At 36.0% G+C, this 16,796-nt stretch overlaps 1 protein-coding gene across 1 annotated transcript in view; it reads right to left on the reverse strand.

Annotated features, from left to right (window-relative positions):
• DNAJC1 (DnaJ heat shock protein family (Hsp40) member C1) overlaps positions 1-16,796 on the reverse strand; it is a 97,939-nt gene that overhangs the window by 43,622 nt on the left and 37,521 nt on the right. Inside the window, exons 4-7 of the mRNA XM_031614451.2 lie at positions 13,340-13,505; positions 12,362-12,459; positions 11,207-11,300; positions 1,584-1,674 (exon numbers count right to left, since the gene is read on the reverse strand). Of these exons, the coding sequence (XP_031470311.2) occupies positions 1,584-1,674; positions 11,207-11,300; positions 12,362-12,459; positions 13,340-13,505 (449 nt within the window). The remainder of the gene's footprint in view (positions 1-1,583; positions 1,675-11,206; positions 11,301-12,361; positions 12,460-13,339; positions 13,506-16,796) is intronic.

The following is a 16,796-nucleotide window of genomic DNA, read 5'->3' on the forward strand; positions in this document are numbered from 1 at the left end:
TAGCACTGCTATAGTTGACCAAATTAATTCCATGCCCTATTTCAAACTCCACTAATTACAGGTGGTGACCACTAATCTCTCCTCTTGCTCCAGATGTGTGACATCAGGTCTCCTTACAGACAGAGGGGTCAGATGCCAGGTGACACCCTGGTGTGACAGAGGACAGGGTAGTGCTTCTGCTACAACTCATGGGAGACCTGGAGGGGGCAAGGGCACCAAATCTGCACCTCTCAGTGTATGGTAGAGGCCCACAGAAGAGGAGATAAAAGCAGTAACTCTCACACGACACCTGGCAAATCTGCACAGAGAAGAAACACTGAAAAGTTCACAAACTGGCAATTCAGTGAAACACAGGAGCACAAAAAGTAAAATTTTAATGACATCACAATTTCATTTGCACTTCTGTTTTCAAAATTCATCCTTTTAAAACAATATACACAAAATAGCTCATGGACTTAAATGAAGAATGTGTCCCATTTATGCAATACATCGCTATCTGGCAATTTAACAAATTTTTAACATAACTGAAGTCAAGACCCATTTCAAGGGCCTATTTTTTGATCAGTATCTCAAATTTAGCTGCAGACCTCCTCGGCAAGCAGTATCCTGCTAGATTGACTAGGGTCCACAGTGTTCAATGGGATGCTAAATATTACCTGTTTTCTTAAAAAAAAAAAAAAAAAAAAAAGATTTAGCTGCAGTTGAGTTAGGAATTATTGCTGAAGCTCAATCTTGAATCTTGTTTCTGATTGTATAAAATCAACCTATTTTGAAAATATAAATAATGCAGCTGTATTTTAAGTGCCAAAGGCTTATGTGTACTCAAAGATAGTAAATTATTATAGAGGACTCAAAGTACTTGTCAGAATAGAAGAACTTAAAAGCATGCACTTAAGTATAGAAAATAAAGTAAGCACATAAAAACACAAACAAAAATCTTTTAAAATTGTCCTCAGAAGAGAGCAGGTTTAATCACTGTCTAAAGGAAATAACTGAAAGAAGAAAAGGAAGTCACATATAATTATTCTGAATACTTTATTACGGGAAATGCTAATTGCCTTCTCTGGTCTTCTGTGAAAGTACAAAGACTTTTAAGACATTTATTTCAACAGCAGCAAGAATCCCTCTCCTAAGACCACACCCATGCATTTGGAAATTCAAATTATCTTCACTTTCTATTTGTATTATGAAAATAAACTGAATTTATATAAAAGAAATCCAAAATAAATTATTTTAAATGGTTATTTACAGGAAAAAAAGATGCAGAAATGCTGAAAAAGCAGAGGTCACTTCTAAAAATTTATATTTTAAGATTTATGCTTTTGAGATTTCCCTCTCCTGTAAAGCAACATTTCTAGCAAAGCGTGCTTTTCTGGATACTACCTAACTATAAACTGAGTTTATGCTTCTACAGAAGCAAGCCAGCAGCATACTGTGAAATTACAGTCACAAAATTAAAATCTCATTTAACAGCAGTACAGAAATATATAAAGCACATATTATAGAAGATTATAAAAACATTTGTTCACATACATCTTGCTGAGTAGGTAGATTTGTTTATTAAGACAGTGGTAAAAACTCACTCTGAAGTGTTTCAAGTTCAGCCTTAGCCAGGGCATCTTCTTTCTCCTTCATTTTTGTTTCTTTATATTCTACATATAATTGTCTGGCATCCTTTAAGAAAATGTTGTAATGACATTAGCATCCTTATACAAACAAGTTATTGCATTGGCTCTGTTTTAATTTCTCATTTAACCTCCCCAAAAAAATATTAAGATACATTTACTTCTTTGAAATACAGGATTTTTCAGTACATAAACTATTTGCTTACAATGTAGAACTTTTTGTGTAATAAAGGTTTTAATGTAATAGCATTGATATTATAGGTTACGATGCTTAATGACAACCTAAAAAGGAAAGTGGTTAGGAAAACATTTCTGATCACCATCTACAGCTTCTTAAAAGTGCATGCACTCACTTTGCTCACATCAGCAATCTGGAAGTTCAAGAAAGAAAGTGGAGTTTTTAATGAGAGCAGTGTGTGCAGGACAAGCCAAGGCAATTGCCAGGCAGCAATCTTCGTACCACGAACTCATTAAGGTAACACTAACTTACTCTTTCTTTTTTTAAGCATCTTTTAAAAGGCTATTGAAGTGCTAAAAAAAATGAAAACCAAGATTCCTTTTTCTCCCAAGAATTAGATTCTAATCTCAGATCTGTTTAGCATTCTTAAACATAAAATTAGAAGTCCTGTCACAAATCCTGCAATAAGCTTTACATCTCCAATAGTTGATCAATTAGTAATTATAGATTTGTGCCGAAAGCTTTCTACATGTGAGCAACCAGATTACTGAATGAAGAGGTATGGAGTGCTTTCTTACTCTTACTTATTAGTTTAAGATATTTCTGTATTCATCCAGAACCAATGAAACTATAATATAAACACTGAAATAGGCAAATTATTTATCCCTTCCAGTCAGACAGAACATTTCTTGTATTATATCAAAATCGATTATAATGGTTAGAATAACTGAAATTTATTTCTTTAAAGTCATTCATTTATTCTTGTTATTACATCACAGACCCACCTTATGTACTAAAAAGATGACCTAAATTTAATGTAGAAAGCATTGTAAATCTTGGTAAACATTTACTGAATTTCCACTACCATCCCATAAGTCTGAATAAAACTTGCTCTCATTAAAACAAGTTTAAAACTGAGTTAAGCAGTCATTACTGCTGTATCTAATTGCAGAAGTTATTCAGAAACATTGCTTACCGAAAAGACACAACACAACTGCTCTTTTCATTATACTCCATTATATATCTACCTCTTCAAAGTCACGTGTGGGATGTGGGGCAACAAGGAGTACAGAATTTTGTTCTGAGCAGAGCATTGTAATATTTCAGAGAAACATCACTGATACAAGACAACATTCCACAATTAGGTTTCCTTTTCTTCCAAAATACTTTTTCTTACTCCCTTTCTTTTTACATTTGGGTTTGGGAAACAAGGATTATGTAGGAGATCACCCTTAGCACAGAAGAAAGTTTAGAAGTTCACATAACTTCTCACTTCTGGCACACAGCATCCCACGTGCTTACAGCTTTGTTTTGGGGGATGGGGAAGAGGTGCTGTTTTTCAGTAGAAGCAGGGCTAAAAACGTGTAGATGCCATGCAGGAGGACTACTATTTACTATACTAGGTATTAGGGCCGAAAATAAATATATTCAGTTTGAATGTTAAACTGAATATAGTTTAACAGAAGTAGCATCAGTACTGGGTCTCCATTTGGTTTACTTGCCACATACGGAAACAGTTCCTTGTATTCTCCAGATTTGGACTATTTGCATTGCTAAAAAATAGAAACAGCCACAAATGTAATGGTTAACTTCTGCTGCAGGTTTGAGACATTTGGATTGTGCGGCCTACACAAGACTTAGACATGCTGATATCTAAAAAATGCTTTTTTGCTTAAGGATATGATTTCAAAATGACTACAATTAGCCGGCATTTAAATTTAACCCATTTGACACTGAAAGCCAATATTTGATGCTAAATTCTGGAGTAAGATCCATTATTGCTTGTGGGATCTCCAGACAGCAGGCACTAGGGGGTAACTGTCAATCTCTCCAGCATGTCAATCACAGAACAATTGGAAATGTGGCTCAGACAAAAATGAGACACAATAGCTGAACAACAAAGAAAACTAGTCAGAAGCACGTAAATGAAATTTACTAGTATTGCTGCTTTAGAGATATAAAATGGATTATCACTGAAATGATGTCATATGCAGGTAACAAATGCAACATTTGTTTCTTATTAAAAATTTTATCTGATACCATAATCAGGAAAAAAAAACAACCACAGGGATACTGAGCATTCTGAAGCACATATAATAACGTATACATATAAAGCAAATCAACAAAATGAATCAAAGTGGATTCTGGAGATTTGAAAATCAAAATCTTCCCACCAAAGCACAAGAAATAGCTCTACAGGTTATGAAGAGAAATTGGAAGACATACCTGAAGAGAGATAGACACAAACTATATGAATACTACACGTGGTAAGTTACAACACAATAAACACTGGAGAACATATAAAAATAGGAGTTTCTTTGGAGAAAACTTCTGTTTTTACATAAATAAACACATAAATTTTGAATAGTACCAGTCTAAGAAATGAACAGTTTTCAAGCATATTTAGTTTTAGCAGGAAGAGAATTTCAAAAGAAATTCATGTTCAGATTTTTTACTTTTCTGAAGTGATAAATTTAAATAATCACTTTGTCTCAATACAAATACTTTGGGGATAAAATAATTGCACAATTGCCCTAAAAACAGCCGCAGTACAGATACAGCCACTTCCAAAATACCATTCCTTTCCTAAGACTCAGTAACGAATTTCCTTTTAAAGCATCTTGCCTTTTTTTTTTGGCCCAAGAGGAGAAAATATGCACAACCTCAGAATTTTGCACCTGTATAATTCACTTTCAACAGGTAATAAACATGAGAAAAGCAACATTCTGATCCTTCAGGAGGTAAAAAGGGACTGAGGATGCATACAAAGCTTGGAAGTGTTCTAACTAAAGCTTTCAACTTAACCACTCATTGCAACATTTTGTTCTCATTTGCAGGTGAGTGAGATGTTCTCAAAAAAAAAAAAAAAAAAAAAAGCAGAACACAGAACACAAATACATGGCCTCACTATTAAAGCAGTAATATGCATGTAGTCAAGCAAAAAGAATAATGAACACTGGATTATTATGCTATGATTCAAATATTCACTTCCCAAGAAGGAACAGAATGAGAAAAGAATGTTTCAGAGTTTCAAAACTGCGCAGCTAGTATATCCAAATCATATGTCAACTGCTCTGTATAGGAAGCTCTTGTGACTACTCTTACATTTAATTTAAAAAATTTCAAAAAGTACTGCAGATGAAAAATGAAATTGACAGATGAACTATTCATTAACATATTTTCAATATTTAAATCACAAATAAGAACTAAGAATACAGTAAAGTTGTTGTATTTCACTTTTTCTCTATATGAGTCAATAAATGTGAGTCTCCTGCCAACAAATTTGAGATTGCCAGGACAAAGCTGCACTTATTACTGAGCTGTGTACAAGTACAGAAATTCTTGATACTGGACTTTTAAGGTTTTTGTTTGCTTATTTGTTTTTCAAAGATAGCTGAAGTATAAACAAACTGCTCTAATCCTGTAACTAAAATCTTAAGTTTTGAATAAGACTCAGTGGCTCCAGCCTCTCCTTGACTTTTGGGGAAGGAAGGTGATGAGGTTTTGTTGGTTTGTTTGTTTTGGGGGAGGGGGAGAGAGAGTCGTTGGTGGCAGCTTTCTTTCATCCAGTTGATCTTCCTTGCTTTCTGGTCTACCTCAGAAAGACAACAGATTAACAGAAATAAGGCAAACAATGGAAACACTGGAAACACTGGAAACAAACTTGCATTGTTTGATCATATATGAATCTTCATTATAGATTCTGTGATAGAACCAACTTCACATTCTACTTCTCTGGAGTGAGGAATTAACACAGAAAAACCTTCACCTCCCTCTTTGAATTTACAGTTCAGCGGAAACTCCGTTACAAGTAGATTTTAAATTGCTACACTTAAATGCGTTAATCTTAAATTAATCTATCAACTTTAATATTTGCATGAAGTTTGTGGACTAGTTTTTGTCTTCGAGCACAGTGTTCTGGTACAATTTTTACAATAGTGACAACAGTCACAGAAAGGAGCACATTTGTATATAACTACTGATGATAAAGTAGTTAAACTAAAATTATTGCACCATCCGACCTTCAGTTGGCTACTTCTTGGCAATAAAAATGCCCATCATCATGCCACAGAACTTTTTGATGGGTTTATATACTGTAAAAATTGTGTTATGGCAACAAATAGTGTAAAAAAAAAAAAAAAAGCGGAACACTGTGATTTAGATTTATTTCGTAATTTGTACGTGTTTACTCAAAGGCAAAATAGTAAATAAATGTTCTATTCAATCAGGAAATTATGCTTTGACCTTGGAATAGCACCAGGTGTGGGCAGGCTCTGCAGCTGTGTATAGCTTGTGGGCAGTCTCAGATGCACCAGGTGACCAGCAGCGGGCTGTGCTAATGCAGGATCTGATGGGTATTCCAGATCCACAGTGAGAAAACAAAGGCAGCCAGAAGGAGGAACTGCAAGGCCTCCCCAGGAACCCCATTCATGCCCAGTGAAGCCTCCTACCCCAACAGAACAACCCAATTCACTGAGAGCCAACATCACCTCGCACTCACAAGCTACACTCCTCCAAAATGCTGAGATATGCAGGCATACACCAAGGGACTGTTTGAGGGAGCAGAACAAAACTGGCCACCACAGCACAATACACAAAGACAAGTTTATTTTGTGTCTTATGTTCACTTAAAACTTTTACTATGCAACAAAGCACATTTTTTCACTTGGGTATTAGACAGTAAGCACTCTTTTAGAGGTAGATTATTTTTGCTCACTTGCATACACCCAGAATACTTGTTTTATCATCCACTCTCCTCTGACCTTTATCTAAGCTTCTAATTGACCTCAGGGTCAAGAGCTTCATCCCTACTTTGGTTCTCCCAACCGCTGCAAAACAGCAAGAAACAGAGCAAATGGGCAATCACTCGTGCCACACATCCTGCATCTGCTCACTCCCCACAACTTATACCAACATCAGTGCTGTACATTAGGCTGCAACAAATCAAAACTGTGTAACCTACAAATTATGGAGATATTTAAACTTTGGCACTTGAATAAATCCTTTCAAAAATCTATTTTTTTTTAAAGACTTAACTAAACTCAATAAATTTTATTTTAATCTCACATTCTGATTTTATATCGAAGTCACATGCGAAGACAAAACCAACCCACATAAATGTTTGCTGACCTAATCAAATCCTGCTTAAAAGCTAACTTTGCCAAAGGAGATGCCCTGCTGGCAAAGCCTCTTGAGTTTAATGACACATTGCCAATCCGTTTAAGGCCAGAGTCTGAACCATCTCTAAGCAGGTGTTGAAATGTAATCACGGATTAAAAGAAAACCTGAGGAAAAAATGCCAAGAAATTAAACACCTCTGGGTCACTAGTTTGAATCTATTCCAGGCTACTAAATCAGCTACAGTAATTACCATCTGGTAGTCTACATAAAAATAAATTACTGGCCTTTTTGTTTTAATTCACTTCATACTACGCAAAGGTCTTTACAAACAAGTTTCAATCGTAACTAACTGAAAGCTTTGTTCATAATCTTGCTAGGTTGTACCCACTGCAGCTACATACTGAGCATGAACTGCCTTCTCACTGCTGGAGAGCCACCAGAAGCTCTTCCAACAGCAAACCAAAAGGGTCTGCAATACACCTACCTTATTACTGACAGAAGATAAAAGGGAAGTTTATTTTCTTAATAAGAATCAATTTCTGTATGAGACAAACAAAACGCTTCCTGCTTCATTACTCTCCTAACAACAGTAGGGACATAATTCAACTAATAAAAACCATATCCTAGTGATGAAGTTGGTGTAAAAATAAGCACATTCGTAACTAGGCTTCACCACAAAAAGTTGGAAGAAATGTAGCTGTCAGCAACGCAAACAAAACTGCTAATCTTCATTTTTTGGAATAAAATATTTTGTGAAGAATAATTAAGAACATTTTTAAGAAATGCCACCTCTTAAGTTGTTTGTCTGCACATCCAAGAAAAAAAACCTCTCATCAGCTATTTTGGGAATAAACTGCATTTCACTTGACTCTTCTGCCACAAAGAAAAAAGATAATTAACAAAACTGTCTATTCTGTATTACATGCACCATTTGAACTGAAATTCTTGCACACTATATTTAGCTGTGTTATTTCTTTGTGAGACCAACGTTCAGTTCCAACAAGCATTTTTATTGAGTTTTTTGGTTTTTAAGTAAATAGCCTTCTTCCAGGTCATTCTCATGACCCTAGAAATAACTTGCATTCTTTGTTCTATCTTCTTCTTGTGTCTTCATTAGAAGAATTAAAATCTGTAATAGCCAATGTAATTTACTCTCCGCTTAATACTTCTTTCCCATCACAGATATTTGATTGATGATACATTTATGTTTTCTTTTCCCTTCACTTCTTGGAATAAGCTTTAAGATGTTGTTTTCACCCTGAAATTGAACTATACTAAATGCAGGGATATAAAAACCTATGTAGTTTTCCTCAAAATACAATTGTCAACAGTTAAAAAAACAATCATTTCTGAGTTTCTCTCATTCTCCTCTCACTCATTTTTCTTCCAGTTTCTTGACATAAAATGCAGACTACAATAAAATGGCATAGGCCATCACAGGGGCATGCAAACAAAGCATTTTTCTTCAGTAAAGGCCTACCTTAATTATTTTAAGTGCCTCCTTCTGAAATCTGACATTTTGAAGGAGGAGGGGAAGTAGGAGAAAGACACTCAATTGGATAAATGAGAGTCAGGCATGGGCAGAAGCTCAGCAACCTGAATCCTCAGAGCTCTACTAAGAAGAATATTCACGCTAACTGGGGGAGGGGGGAGGAAAGGAGGGGTTGGATGCTAGCAAAAATGAACCAACTTGAAAAGTGGTAAAAAGTTTCAATTGACTTCTTTACTTACAGAGAAAAAAAAAGTTCCCTCTGAGGAAGATTTTTGTGTACACAGACAGGTAGTCTTGTTTTCTTCATTTGAGGAAACAGTTCAGCTATTCCACTGAAAGATTTGAGGGATATGAACTCAGTGGCAGAAACTACATCTAATTATAAGCGTTGCTAAAACTCAGCCTACCTATAAGCACTGCTAAAACTCAGCCTTTTAACTCCCAATCATGGTATATTTAAATGTGGGTGATATTTTTAGAACTTATCCTATGACTGAATTACTTGTATGGATGAAAGCCAACTTTGAAAATAACTTACTGGCTCTTAAATTAGAGAAAAATCATTTAGATGAACCCATTAAAGACCTAGAATCTGCAGCAGATATCCTTATGTCAACCTCGTAACAGTTTGTTAATAAATAATCAGGATGTGTAACTAGCACTCAGTACCTGTTGGTATGTCATCTTTTAGCTAACCTGCTCTGGTTAGCTACTTACCCTAAAAGCCTAAATACTCTGAAGTCTCAAATCTACATTAGTGTACTACTGAAGGTAATGGCACTTACATTCAAAGAGTATCTCAGTATGAAGGAATACAGTTATTTTATTTACTTATATATTGTATATATATAATTTTATATTATATATATTTACAGCTAAAACCTTAAATAGAACTCAATAGCCCAGAAGTCTCCCTGACCAGCCAGGCAGAACATAAAAATTTTCTTCTGCACTGTTCTTCTCATACCCAACATGAGGTCAGTGCTATCGTGGCTCTTCAGGAGAGGCGACACTCAGTTAAGTATTTTTAACTAATTAACCGCAATAACTCAGTTATCTGAAATCCTGAAAATTCTTAACATTGAAGCTTACTTGTAATTCATTGCATTTTCACTTACGCATATGGCAGGTCACGTTAAAGAACAACAAAAGCCCTGGAATTATGCAACAGCATTACTTAAGTATGGGACGACTCACTCTAGAATCCTGTCTCCTTACACCCTTCTTGCTCTGAAACCTTCCTGCACTGAATTCTCTAAATCGTGCTTCCCCTGCTACCATATCCCCGACTTGCTGGTCTCCCGTTTTCCATGAGTTATTGGACACCTACTTTTCCACTACCATTAATTTAATGGATTTAAAATACAAAGCAGAAGTGATCAGCTAAGTGTCCACAAAGTTCAAAATATCACCTTTTCCGGACAGTCTAACAAAAATGCTGTTTGAACAGAAAATCTGAAACCTCTACTGCTGACTTCCTAACAGACTATGTCAAGATGAGGAAACAGACAAAATGACAGCTTAGAAACATTATAAGACATCTTAGTTTAAAAATCCTTACAATTATTACTATATTCTGTAAATCTGAGGTTATTTTGCAGTTAAGGGAAAAGTACTAGAATTATAACTAAGTTTCGAAAATGCAGCTGCAACAATTGGTGAAATTAATTTTTTTCTAACTCATCTCAATCAAGGATGAACATCAAAGCTTAACAGTTGATTTAATTATGCAGTCATTTTTACTTTAAAATCATGCAAAAAGATTAAGAAAGGTTGTTTTAATAAAATAACCACATACTCCTGATGAAACATTTAAAAGATGAAGGAATATTAATTTTGCATCTCTTTGTAGGAAAAGTAGGCTATAAAAATAGAAGCTGAAACACCAGACTTTTCCTTATTGCACAAGTTTTACAAGCCTTTTGGCTAACAGATTAAGGGTTATGAATTATATGAAAGAATCCCAGTTTGTACTCAGACAAATTGAATATTTACGCTGGTTACAATTCAGCATTAACAGTATATTAGTAGTACAAACCAAATTAAATCCACCCTTATTTCCTGATGTATACCCATTAGTCAGCAGTGAATTGAAAACAAGTGGATGTGATCATGGGAAATCAAGAGCTTCTGAGATTTAAAAAATCATTCTGGTAACTGACATTTTTACAATACCTGGTGAACATCAGCTAAATTTTACAATTAACAGTATTCATATTAAAAAAAAAAAAAATCCAAACCAAAGCTGTGGCCAGCTTTCCCATGTTTAAGTATCTAAATTACAAACATAAATTTGTTACTTTACCTTGTTAATTTCAGGTATAAATTTCTATCATTATCCTGTGCCTCAAAAAGAAAGCTCACTCAGTTAGAAGTAAATGCACTGTTCTCTCAAATTTAAATACAGTGTTTGCCTATTTGAGATAAAAATATCTTCTTAACAGATTGCTTAAAAGATGTTGCTACTAGTAATATAGGTGTCTGCATATATTTTCCTCCTCTTAACATTCCTGTATTTGTGTCCAGCAGGAACTGCTGCTGAACTCCCTAACATATTAATATAAACTTTTATATATTCACATTTGTATACATTTATGATATTAAAATTATCTCCAAATAACGTTATTTTATGTGCGTGTGTATTTTATACAATGTATACGTGTGTGCATATGTTTTATTTATATATAAAAGATGTAAACTTGAACCAGGAAATTAATATAAACAAGTGCAGTACATGATTATGCATAACACCATCAAGAAATTTAATAGTTTAAAATTACAGTACTTTACCTGGAATAGCTGAGGCAAAGCTTTCACTGTGAGACAGAACCATATTCCCAGCTTGCACGGAAGTAAGTCATGCCACTGTGGTTTGTCCAGTGCTCTACAGTCAAACAAAATCACAAGGTTTTCCCACTATTACTACACAATTTCAGAACTCTTCCACTATCCTTTAAAATGATTAGCACTTGTCAATTCATAAGAAAATGCTTACCTACGTAACACCAAAGATACATTCTGAATATTTATTTCAAAATACATAACACAACCACCAAATTCTCATCATCTCTGTATTTTAGTATCTCAAAAAGGGCTTTTCTTCCAAGAAAATAAATTCATAAGCCACATAATCACTTGAGTTTAAAAAAAAAAAAAAGAAAAAAAAAAAGCTCAAGCCTCAATCAAGTGTTCACAAGTGCTGACAACCAGATATGAAGACTGTAGCATAAACAAAACAATACATAAAAATTAATGCCATTTGCAGTTCACTGAAGCATTACTCACTGATGTCATCAGGAAAGACGACAGGCAGAATGGTCTCTGATCTCCATCCTGCATTGATCCAGTTCATGCCCCTGCTGTGTGAACTATTTAAACCCTTTCTTTCTTTCTATGAATCAATAGAAGAAATGGTGGTATCTTTTGGAGTGTCCTGAAAGTCACTATTTCCCTATGCGTTTCTTAACTGAAAAATAGCATTATAAGCCTTCACCAACATGCTTGTTTTCAATTTAATCAGACAAAGGCATTAAATCAGACATGCATTAAAAAAACCCATAAAAACTCCTGATTTGTTATGGTGATAAATTAAAGCTTAAATAAATTAAAATTAAGAAATTTTAATCAAAAGCAAAAACCTTCGAAGACAGAAAAAGTTGTAAAATCTTCTAAAAAAATCAACTTGGATGAACAGCACCCTTTTACATACACGACGTCATTAAATCAGCCTCAGTATTTCCCTTACTGTTCATCTGTTGAATAAATACCATACATTTGTTTACGGTACTAAAAACTACATACACAACGACACCGGGACACTTTATATCAGAGATGAATGTTACAGATTTCTCTCTTGTACAAATACTTCAAAAATGCAAGCAGAAAATAAACAAAACCGGTAGCCGACAACATGTTTTAAAATGCAGAAAACAAGTTTTTTCCCACCTTTCGTTTTTTTCAGGAGCAGCAAGTTTTGCTTCATCAGTACTTCTGCCTCCCGTTTTTTTCTTCTTCTCCCTCTTTTTTCTGCTAAGCAGTTCATCCTTGATGTAGAAAGAACTACAGTTACAGGTTATCATTAACATGTAAACCACAAATGTTACTGGGACTCTTCTGTGAAGGGTAAACATTAGAGTAGCATTTATGCAAATGTATCTAGGGGTCCTACATGATTAAGTAAAATGATCTATCTTAACAATAACTGTTGCCATGGCATCCAGTCTTTAAACACACATGAAGTCCAGTTCTGTCACTCATGTGTATCTCCATAGCAATCAAAGTTTTCTAAGAGGAGAAAGCATTCAACTTGCCTCCTTTCTCATTCATCAACTTCAATAATGCAATGGAAAATAAAAAAGTAAATAGATGCTATGTATGAGTATTTTTCAAGTTATGCTTAGGTTTTTTTTCTAGTTTGATAAGTGCAATAGACATTTATACGTAAAACCCCAAAATAATCCAACAGAAATTTGTTTGCGCTGCTTATCAAGGTTAACAAAAACCCAAAACAAAACAGAAAAAAAGCGTTTAGCTAAGAACAAAGGCAAAGCAAGGATGACTTCTAAACGAATAAAAACTGGTTATTTTTAAGTAACATCTAGGAAAGTCATAAACATGACTACAGGAGCGTATGCCTGCATCAATAAATGACAGAAGAGCTTTTATTCTCCTCCCTTCTGCCAACTATAAACCTAAGAACCATCTCTTATCTATTACCAATTCTTGATCATTCTTGGTTTTGGATTACTATTTCTGACACGTTGAATATCTCATTCTATATTTATTACCATTTTAAATGTAATGATTTTAAAATACAAAAAATTCAGAACAGGGGAAGCGGTAGGGATCCCTATAATATGCAAACTTTAGCAGAGAACTCAACGCTAATAATTGAAGCAAGTTTGATTTATTACCAATACTTACCAGCTGTTTTTCCAGGTAGATTGACCAAACCACAGCATAATGACCCACTGTGAGTATAATGAACAAGAGTAATGCCAGCTCAGCATTGCTCATTTTTCTCACCCGCCTGTAGTAGAATACAGGCTGTCGCCAATCTGGTAGTCCATTGATCAGAATATCATCATACCTACAGTAGCAAATATAACAGGCTTTCATGGAGAGCTACAAAGGAGACCAGCCCAACCATCCCATCATAAAGCAAAACAAACGGTAATGCACAGACCGCTGGAGCAAAGCGCGCACAAGAGCTCGTTTAGCGGTTATTTTCTTTAGCACAGCCGAGCGGCGGGCGCGGAGCCGGGCACGAGCAGCGCCCGCACGGAAGCGCTCTTTTTTCACGGCCGGACGTAACCGCGCCGCCCGCGCAGCAGCCCCGCTCGGCCCGCCGCAGAAACGGCGCTGCGGGAAAGGCTAACGGCGCGGGCGGGAGGGGCGAGGAGAAACGCCTCGACCACCGTCGCCCCGTCCTCCTTCCCCAAATTAAAAGCACAAGCGGTGGGGGAGGGGAGGAGCGCCCGCGCTTTTGTTCCGCTCTGCGGCAGCGCCGCAGCCGCGGGCCGCGCTGGCAGCGCGCGGTCAGGAAAGCGCGGCCTGAGCGCGGGGCCACCCGGCTGCGCGCACCGCGGCCCCGCCTCGCTCGTGCTTGGAAAGCCGCCTCCGAAACCAGCCCGTTCTAACGCCGCTCGATTTTGCTAACCCCGCCGTCTCTGCGGGAACCCTTTTTACGGCGGCTCGTCAGCTTTCCTCCTAACGAAATTCTCGAGGCGTCTCCGTGTGCCTGCAGCATCTTTGCATTACGGTGCGCCGACGCCATGGCTTGCCCAAGCCGCAGCGCAGCCGTTCGCGCCCGCCCTCGTGCCGTTGGTTACTTCTCAGAGCAAAGTTTCCAACACAGACCCCGGCAGCAAACGCCACAACCTGAATGCGCTGGCGCTGCACAACCTGTTCATCTGGAACTGAGTGCAACTCATTACACATTCTAATCACACCGTTTCCAGAATTAAATCTGCGCTGAAAGGCCTAATTTGGTGCAACACATTGACCAAAATATTTTAATTAAAAATATTCTGAGTTAGTTGCGGGCCTAATTACAGGAATAGAAATAGGGCCTATATTGTCATGCAGGTCAGTGGAACTCAGTAGTAGGTTTTTCTCAAGTAAATTGACCGATCCAGGAATAATAGCGCAGCTGCTAAACTGCCAGTCTTGACATGTAAATCAATTTAAATGCAACAACTGCACTAGCTACTTTGATAGTTATTAAATTGATACCTTGGAGATGTACTAAAAAAAAAATTTCCATCGCCAAATTCTTTTTTTTTTTTTTCTTAGGCAGAAAAAGAAGCAGTGGTTCTAAATAAAAAATATCCTTTAATTCGGCACATCCAGCAAAGCTGACTGTGGATACAACATTTGCTCAAGCTGCCGAGCGTTGCTAGGCTCCTCCTGTGCAAAAGATTTAGATTCCGCAGTGCTCCGAGTACGTGAAACATGTATTGCAAAACTGTATCTTCCTTGGCAATCATGAGAGTACTAGCATAAATTTTGTTGTAACAACATTTGTACTTTCCCAGTAAGTTAGGAACAGTTCATTACTGCTGCCTTAATGCAAACTCTCTGCTCAGATAAACTGCTCAGCAAGCAATTTCAAAACTAAAACTTATTTTTGAAGAATACAGTAATGTTTTAGCATTTTAAAATAATAATGTATTTGCTAAAACATTCCATACTTTTATTCTAGAACAAAAACCAAATATCTTAGAATCAAAACCTCTTTTTAAAATTAGACTGATACGACTGCACGAAATATGCTCTGCCATTGACAGCTTCAGAGAAATAAATATACAAAATTGAGAAAAAACAAATTGCTTTAATACCACTATAAATTTATTAGGCATTTGTTTCCTTGTACAATAGGAAATGTTAATTGAGGCACTGAAAATTTGTCCACAGATTTAAATAGGGCCCATATACGCTAATGGTTACAATCTCGTAATACTCAAAACAGGGCTGGGAAAAAATGTTTGACAACCGCATTCTATTATAAATTATCTGTTAAGAAAAATAAATTAAGACAGCAGAGTCTCTTGCATTAAACACTTTAAACAGCACTCTGTATTTACTAGGCTATGTCCGCTGTTCGGAACAACAGTCTCCAAGGATTAAGTCTCAGAATCAATGCTCTATTGATTTTACTATCAATGAGCATTATGGCTCACACGACTGGCCATTTTAAGGGAAGATAGCTTCTATTATAACCCACTTTTTAGAATATATACTGTTAAAAGATAAATCACTGCTTTCAATAGTAATTAAGCTCTGTATTTGAAAAATAAGGATACCAATGATATTTAGGTTTTCAACTGGAAAATGATCCTACTGAAACTCAGAAGCTTCCCACAATTTTTAAATCTTCCTTTCCAAATTTAGGATGTAGTTTAATTAAAAGCAGGTTTCTCATTAAATGATTCATGTATAGAAATCTATATTAACTATGGAGGATAGTCAGCTAATCTGTGTGTAGAACTACACTCATAATTGAATTACAAAGCATTCTTCTTTTGGTGACGTATATTAATTGCTACTCTCGGCAAGAAAAATCAAACTGAAAAGAAAAACTGTATCTGCAGTACTTTTTCTCAGACCTGTGCACACAGAACACAACAAATCTTCTGCACCGGATATGCTTACCCGTTATCTCTGACACATAGTGGTCAGCAAACTGAAAAACCACAGAGCACCAGTACATGAACAAGACAACAAAAATACACTTACATTTATGAATATTTATTTACATAATACATGTTTATAACTTACGTTGGATCTTTGTTTAAAAACTCGGGATTCTGTGTTAGTACAGGAATCCAAGTCTTAAAAGCAACCAACTGCACGAGTATTAAAATTTCATTCTGTTGTAAAGTTTCATTTGAGAGCTCTTTGTGGAATCAATTACATTGCAAGACAAACACATTACCTGTAGTAGCTAATTACAGTATCATCTATTTTAATATAATTATAATATACTCCTCCCTTTAACACAGCCACTGCATTTCATATTTCAAATTATTTCAGAGATCTGATATATTTCATATACTATAAGCTTGAATTAATAAGATCTGCTCTGAACTACTTCACTACTTCTGAACAGGAATACTTCACTGATGTTTTTTTTTTAATTTGGGGGTTCTTCTCCTTATTCTGTCAAAGACACCCAGTGCACCATCAGCTAGAACAATTTATACCTATGCATGCACACATATAATTACAATGAGAGTAAAGACAAACACCTTTCTTACTCTAAACAAGCATGTCTTGATTCGTTTACAAATGCTTCCTCTAATCAAGTCCATATTGTTACAGAGAATAGGCCTGGTAGGTAAAAAGCTCCTTAAAATGGCAACAAACAAAGAAATTAAAA

The sequence above is a fragment of the Phasianus colchicus genome, chromosome 6, assembly GCF_987193195.1.
Source record: "Phasianus colchicus chromosome 6, bPhaCol1.hap1.1, whole genome shotgun sequence".
Taxonomy (NCBI): Eukaryota; Metazoa; Chordata; class Aves; order Galliformes; family Phasianidae; genus Phasianus; species Phasianus colchicus.